At 57.5% G+C, this 7,836-nt stretch overlaps 1 protein-coding gene across 1 annotated transcript; it reads right to left on the bottom strand.

The window, feature by feature from the left end:
* Positions 1-394: 394 nt before the first annotated feature.
* LOC137307595 (zinc finger protein 774-like) lies at positions 395-7,634 on the bottom strand. The gene is made up of 2 exons (XM_067976884.1): positions 7,416-7,634; positions 395-1,810 (listed from the first exon to the last, which is right to left on the bottom strand). Exons 1-2 carry the CDS (start codon positions 7,630-7,632, stop codon positions 867-869), a joined length of 1,161 nt encoding a protein of 386 aa, XP_067832985.1. The 5' UTR covers positions 7,633-7,634; the 3' UTR covers positions 395-866.
* Positions 7,635-7,836: the final 202 nt, after the last annotated feature.

Genomic DNA, 7,836 nt, shown 5'->3' on the forward strand with positions numbered 1-7,836 from the left:
AAGGGAATACATCGTGAAGCGGGGGGGTGGGGGGTGAAGAAAGGAACTTTGCCTTTGGATCCCGGGAGACGAGCTCCTGCCGAAAAGGCCGATCGCAAGTCTCGGGTAGTGTTTCAGACGGGAAGGAAAAGAGTCCAAATTCTAATGGGCAGCTGAAGAGAATCTGTTTGATCCCTTCACCAACCCCCTCTCCTCCGCCCTTGTTGTAAATTGTCGTTTTAGTGTTTCTCGGTGTTGTTTTATCTGTAAATAAACACCTCGGTGGATCCTTAGCCTGTAAGCGCCAACTGCCTGGTGGGAGCCCCCCGCCCCACTGTAAAAACCCCTTTCTTACCTTCCCGCCTCTTTTTCCTCTTAACATCTCTCCCCCCCCACAACCCCCCCCCCCGCCCGCCCAAGGCCATCCCACATTGAGAGGCAGGTTCGCATTTAATGGCTGTAGAGCCTTACCCGTGCTGCCTAGGGGGAGTAAGAAGGCTCTATCGTCCAAAGCCATCGGATGGAGTGGTTTCACTCAGGCCGAGCACTGTGGGTAGGACACGCCTCCATTAGAGTACAGCTGCCCCGCCTCGTACCCTGTTAGCGTAAACACATTTCGGGCCTGTGTCCCGACTCCCACTAACGTCAACGCAGAGATGCATCTTCCACAAAATCAGGAGGGGGAGGGTGGGGGGGGTCGATTAGAAACAGGAGGAGCTCCTTAAACTGAAAGAATAACCTCCACACATTCTTTTTCTCAGGCGTGCGGAGGAACGGACCTCAGTTGCTGCCCCGTTTCGTCGCAGTCAATGAGGAACTGGACGCATTCCTGATTCGGCCGGGGAGGGGAGGGGAAGGGGAGGGGGGAGTCTCTGGGGAGAAGGCAGTCAGCTGGCCGAGGGTTTCTTGGCTTCGAGGGTGCACTGGTGGCTGTGCAGGCTGGACGAGTTCTTGAACTGCTTGCCGCAGTCTGCGCAGATGCAGGGCCCCTCCCAGGCGTGGACCCGCTGGTGCCTGCCCAGCACCGAGAGGCGGGTGAAGCCCTTCTCGCAGACCGGGCACTTGTAGGGCCGCTCCTGGCTGTGGGTGCCCTTGTGCTGGGTCAGGGTGGACGACTTGGTGAAGCCCTTGCCGCACTCCGGGCACTTGAAGAGCTTCTCGCCGCTGTGGGTGCGCTGGTGCTGCAGCAGGCTGGACGAGTAGCGGAACTCCTTCTCGCAGTCGGGGCACTTGAAGGGCCGCTCGCCGGTGTGGGTGCGCAGGTGGCTGCGCAGGCTGGAGGGGTCGCTGAAGCCCTTGCCGCACTCCAGGCACTTGAAGGGCTTCTCGCCGGTGTGGGTGCGCTGGTGGATCACCAGCATGCAGGAGCGGCTGAAGCGCTTGCCGCAGAAGGGGCACTTGAAGGGCTTCTCGCCGGTGTGCGTGCGCTGGTGCCGCCGCAGGCTGGACAGCTCGCTGAAGCCCTTGGCGCAGGTGGGGCACTGGAAGGGCTTCTCGCCAGTGTGGGTGCGCTCGTGCCGCCGCAGATTGGACAGCAGGTTGAACTCCTTGCCGCAGTCCTGGCACTTGAAGGGCTTCTCGCCCGAGTGCACCCGCAGGTGCTGCTTCAGGTTGGAGTACTTGTTGAAGCTGCGGCCGCACTCGGTGCAGATGTAGGTCTTGCGGCCGAGCCGGGGCGCCCCCCGGCGGTGCCGCCGCGGGCTGGCAGGCCCGTCCCAGTCCTCCGACGCCTCCGCCGGCTGGTAGAGGGAGTCCGAGCGGCTCGAGTCCCCGTCTGAGGGCAAGTCGTCTTCCACGGCCCCCGAGTCCTCCTCTGTGGCCATCTCCTCTTCTGGAACGGGTAGATCGCCAGTTAGAATCATAGAATCAGAGAGTGGTTACAGCGTGGAAGGAGGCCATTCAGCCCGTCGAGCCCGTGCCGGCTCTATGCAAGAGCAATCCAGCTAGTCCCACTCCCCCCGTCCTATCCCCGTAGCCCTGCACATTCTTTCCCTTCAAGTCCTTATCCAGTTCCCTTTTGAAGGCCATGATTGAATCTGCCTCCACCACCCCCTCGGGCAGTGCATTCCAGATCACGACCACTCGCTGGGTAAAAAAGTTTCTCCTCATGTCGTCTTTGGTTCTTTCACCAATCACCTTAAATCCGTGTCCTCTGGTTCTCGACCCTTCCGCCAATGGGAACAGTTTCTCTCTATCTACTCTGTCTGGACCCTTCATGATTTTGAACACCTCGATCAAATCTCCTCTCGACCGTCTCTGTTCCAAGGAGAACAACCCCAGCTTCTCCAGTCTATCCACGTAACTAAAGTCCCTCATCCCTGGAACCATTCTAGTAAATCTCCTCTGCACCCTCTCTAAGGCCTTCACATCTTTCCTAAAGTGCGGTGCCCAGAACTGGACACAATACTCCAGTTGTGGCCAAACCAGTGTTTTATAAAGGTTCATCATGACTTCCATACCTTTGTACTCTGTGCCTCTATTTATAAAGCCCAGGATCCTGGTTTGCACTTGCATTGAAATTTGCAGCACAGAATCTCCGAAGAGCTGGCACACGCACGATGGGCTGAATGGCCGCCTTCTGTGCTGCATCGTTCTGTTCTTTGAGAAACAGGCCATTCGGCCCAACAGGTCCGTGCCGGTGTTCATGCTCCACACGAGCCTCCTCCCTCCCTACTCCATCTCACCCTATCCCCCTATCCTTCTATTCCTTTCTCCCTCATGTGTTTATCCGGCTTCCCCTTAAATCCATCCACACTATTCACCTCAACTACTCCTTGTGGGAGCGAGTTCCACATTCTCACCACTCTCTGGGTGAAGAGGTTTCTCCTGAATTCCCCATTGGATTGATTGCTGACTATCTTATATTGATACCCCCCCTACCCCAGATCTGGATGCCCCCCAAGCAGGAGCAGACACACACCGGCAGGGACCAGTTGGGCCGAATGGCCTGTCACTGTGCTCGAAGAGGGTCCCTGGCCCTTCCCAAGATGGCGGCAGGGTTTCCCATTCAGTTAAACAGACTCCGCCCCCTCCCCCACTGTCTCTTTATGATGTCACAATAGATGGGGGGAGCGTTCCACTCCAGCAGGCCGGGGGGTGGGGGGGGAGGAACATTCCATTACAGCAGAGTGGGGGGGAGGTTCGCTAACGTCAGAATAAGGGGGGGGAAGGGGGCAACGAGGTCGGAATAAAGGGAGGGGTGATGAGCTCACTATTAGGGGGGTGATGAGGTCACTATAAGGGGGGGTGATGAGCTCACTATTAGGGGGGTGATGAGGTCACTATAAGGGGGGGTGATGAGCTCACTATAAGGGGGGGTGATGAGCTCACTATAAGGGGGGGTGATGAGCTCACTATTAGGGGGGTGATGAGCTCACTATTAGGGGGGGTGATGAGCTCACGATAAGGGGGGGTGATGAGCTCACTATAAGGGGGGGTGATGAGCTCACTATAAGGGGGGGTGATGAGCTCACGATAAGGGGGGGGGGTGATGAGCTCACTATAAGGGGGGGTGATGAGCTCACTATAAGGGGGGGTGATGAGCTCACTATAAGGGGGGGTGATGAGCTCACTATAAGGGGGGGTGATGAGCTCACTATAAGGGGGGGGTGATGAGCTCACTATAAGGGGGGGTGATGAGCTCACGATAAGGGGGGGGGTGATGAGCTCACTATAAGGGGGGGTGATGAGCTCACTATAAGGGGGGGTGATGAGCTCACTATAAGGGGGGGTGATGAGCTCACTATAAGGAGGGTGATGAGCTCACTATAAAGGGGGGGTGATGAGCTCACTATAAGGGGGGGTGATGAGCTCACTATAAGGGGGGTGATGAGCTCACTATAAGGGGGGGTGATGAGCTCACCATAAGGGGGGGTGATGACCTCACTATAAGGGGGGGTGATGAGCTCACTATAAGGGGGGTGATGAGCTCACTATAAGGGGGGGTGATGAGCTCACTATAAGGGGGGGTGATGAGCTCACTATAAGGGGGGGTGATGAGCTCACTATAAGGGGGGGTGATGAGCTCACTATAAGGGGGGGGCGATGAGGGCACTATAAGGGGGGGGCGATGAGCTCACTATAAGGGGGGGCGATGAGCTCACTATAAGGGGGGGGCGATGAGCTCACTATAAGGGGGGGTGATGAGCTCACTATAAGGGGGGTGATGAGCTCACTATAAGGGGGGGTGATGAGCTCACTATAAGGGGGGGTGATGAGCTCACTATAAGGGGGGGTGATGAGCTCACGATAAGGGGGGTGATGAGCTCACTATAAGGGGGGGTGATGAGCTCACTATAAGGGGGTGATGAGCTCACTATAAGGGGGGGTGATGAGTTCACTATAAGGGGGGGTGATGAGCTCACTATAAGGGGGGGGTGATGAGCTCACTATAAGGGGGGGTGATGAGCTCACGATAAGGGGGTGATGAGCTCACTATAAGGGGGGGTGATGAGCTCACTATAAGGGGGTGATGAGCTCACTATAAGGGGGGGTGATGAGTTCACTATAAGGGGGGGTGATGAGCTCACCATAAGGGGGGGTGATGAGCTCACTATAAAGGGGGGGTGATGAGCTCACTATAAGGGGGGGGGTGATGAGCTCACTATCAGGGGGGGTGATGAGCTCACTGCAAGGGGGGGTGATGAGCTCACTATAAGGGGGGGTGATGAGCTCACTATAAGGGGGGGTGATGAGCTCACGATAAGGGGGTGATGAGCTCACTATAAGGGGGGGGTGATGAGCTCACTATAAGGGGGGGGTGATGAGCTCACTATAAGGGGGGGTGATGAGCTCACGATAAGGGGGTGATGAGCTCACTATAAGGGGGGGTGATGAGCTCACTATAAGGGGGTGATGAGCTCACTATAAGGGGGGGGTGATGAGTTCACTATAAGGGGGGGGTGATGAGCTCACTATAAGGGGGGGTGATGAGCTCACTATAAGGGGGGTGATGAGCTCACTATAAGGGGGGGTGATGAGCTCACTATAAGGGGGGGGGTGATGACCTCACTATAAGGGGGGGTGATGAGCTCACTATAAGGGGGGGTGATGAGCTCACCATAAGGGGGGGGTGATGACCTCACTATAAGGGGGGGTGATGAGCTCACTATAAGGGGGGGTGATGAGCTCACTATAAGGGGGGGTGATGACCTCACTATAAGGGGGGGGTGATGACCTCACTATAAGGGGGGGGTGATGACCTCACTATAAGGGGGGGGTGATGACCTCACTATAAGGGGGGGGTGATGACCTCACTATAAGGGGGGGTGATGAGCTCACTATAAGGGGGGGTGATGAGCTCACTATAAGGGGGGGTGATGAGTTCACTATAAGGGGGGGGTGATGAGCTCACTATAAGGGGGGGTGATGAGCTCACTATAAGGGGGGGGTGATGAGCTCACGATAAGGGGGTGATGAGCTCACTATAAGGGGGGGTGATGAGCTCACTATAAGGGGGGTGATGAGTTCACTATAAGGGGGGGTGATGAGCTCACCATAAGGGGGGGTGATGACCTCACTATAAGGGGGGGTGATGAGCTCACTATAAGGGGGGGTGATGAGCTCACTATCAGGGGGGGTGATGAGCTCACTATCAGGGGGGGTGATGAGCTCACTGCAAGGGGGGGTGATGAGCTCACTATAAGGGGGGGTGATGAGCTCACGATAAGGGGGTGATGAGCTCACTATAAGGGGGGGTGATGAGCTCACTATAAGGGGGGGTGATGAGCTCACTATAAGGGGGGGGTGATGAGCTCACGATAAGGGGGTGATGAGCTCACAATAAGGGGGGGTGATGAGCTCACTATAAGGGGGTGATGAGCTCACTATAAGGGGGGGTGATGAGCTCACTATAAGGGGGGGGTGATGAGTTCACTATAAGGGGGGGTGATGAGCTCACTATAAGGGGGGTGATGAGCTCACCATAAGGGGGGGTGATGAGCTCACTATAAGGGGGGTGATGAGCTCACTATAAGGGGGGGTGATGAGCTCACTATAAGGGGGGGGGTGATGACCTCACTATAAGGGGGGGTGATGAGCTCACCATAAGGGGGGGTGATGAGCTCACTATAAGGGGGGGTGATGAGCTCACCATAAGGGGGGGTGATGAGCTCACTATAAGGGGGGGGTGATGACCTCACTATAAGGGGGGGTGATGAGCTCACTATAAGGGGGGGTGATGAGCTCACCATAAGGGGGGGTGATGACCTCACTATAAGGGGGGGTGATGAGCTCACTATAAGGAGGGTGATGAGCTCACTATAAGGGGGGGTGATGAGCTCACCATAAGGGGGGGTGATGACCTCACTATAAGGGGGGGTGATGAGCTCACTATAAGGGGGGGTGATGAGCTCACTATAAGGAGGGTGATGAGCTCACTATAAGGGGGGGTGATGAGCTCACTATAAGGGGGGGTGATGACCTCACTATAAGGGGGGGTGATGACCTCACTATAAGGGGGGTGATGACCTCACTATAAGGGGGGGTGATGACCTCACTATAAGGGGGGTGATGAGCTCACTATAAGGGGGGTGATGAGCTCACTATAAGGGGGGGTGATGAGCTCACTATAAGGGGGGGTGATGAGCTCACTATAAGGGGGGGTGATGAGCTCACTATAAGGGGGGTGATGAGCTCACTATAAGGGGGGTGATGAGCTCACTATAAGGGGGGGTGATGAGCTCACTATAAGGGGGGGTGATGAGCTCACTATAAGGGGGGGTGATGACCTCACTATAAGGGGGGGGTGATGACCTCACTATAAGGGGGGGTGATGACCTCACTATAAGGGGGGGGTGATGAGCTCACTATAAGGGGGGGTGATGAGCTCACTATAAGGGGGGGTGATGAGCTCACTATAAGGGGGGGTGATGAGCTCACTATAAGGGGGGGTGATGAGCTCACTATAAGGGGGGGTGATGTCACTATAAGGGGGGGTGATGAGCTCACTATAAGGGGGGGTGATGACCTCACTATAAGGGGGGATGATGAGCTCACTATAAGGGGGGGTGATGAGCTCACGATAAGGGGGGTTGATGACCTCACTGTGTCGGGGGGGGGGGGGGGGTGATGACCTCACGATGAGGGGGGGTGATGATCTCACTGTGTCGGGGGGGGGGGGGGGGGGGTGATGACCTCACTATAAGGGGGGGTGATGACCTCACTTTAAGGGGGGGGTGATGACCTCACGATGAGGGGGGGGGTGATGACCTCACGATGAGGGGGCGGGGCTCGGTGACGTCACAACAGGCGGGTGCGGGCGGTTGTGTTTTGAATGTGAGGGGGGGGGAGGGGCGGCCGTTTAACCGACTCTCGGCCCCCCCCCGGCGGGGGGAGGAGGGGAGCCGCTTCCCTCAGGTAAATAAACCGTCTCCCGCCCGCCCGCCCGCCCGAGTCGGGGTGAATCCCCCTCCCCACTCCCTCCCCCCGGTACTAACCTGTCTTTAATCGGGGGGGGGGGCCCTGCTCCGCGCTCCGGGGCCCAGTTCCGCTTCTCTCGCTGTGTTGGGGGGGGGGTTTTGTTTGATTCGCCGCAACAATTAAAACCTCCCCCCCGAGGAGGTGAAGGAGGGAGAGGGAGGAGGGAGGAGGAGGGAGGAGGAGGGAGGCCGCCTCACACGGCCCAGCTCGCCCCGCCGGACTGCCACCCCGCATGCGCAGCTCCTCCTCCCGCCCCCCCCGCGGCCCGGGGCAGCAGCGCGCCTGCGCCAACTCCGCTCCCCGGGCGCTTTCCGCCGCGCGGGGGATTCTGGGGTGGGGCGGCCGCCATTCTTCGGGCCTCCTCGTCTCCTCCTCCATCTCTCCCCCTCCCCCATCTCCCCTCCCCCATCTCCTCCTCTCCACCCTCCCTCACTTCCT

Source organism: Heptranchias perlo, unplaced genomic scaffold (genome assembly GCF_035084215.1).
Source record: "Heptranchias perlo isolate sHepPer1 unplaced genomic scaffold, sHepPer1.hap1 HAP1_SCAFFOLD_1070, whole genome shotgun sequence".
Lineage (NCBI taxonomy): Eukaryota > Metazoa > Chordata > Chondrichthyes > Hexanchiformes > Hexanchidae > Heptranchias > Heptranchias perlo.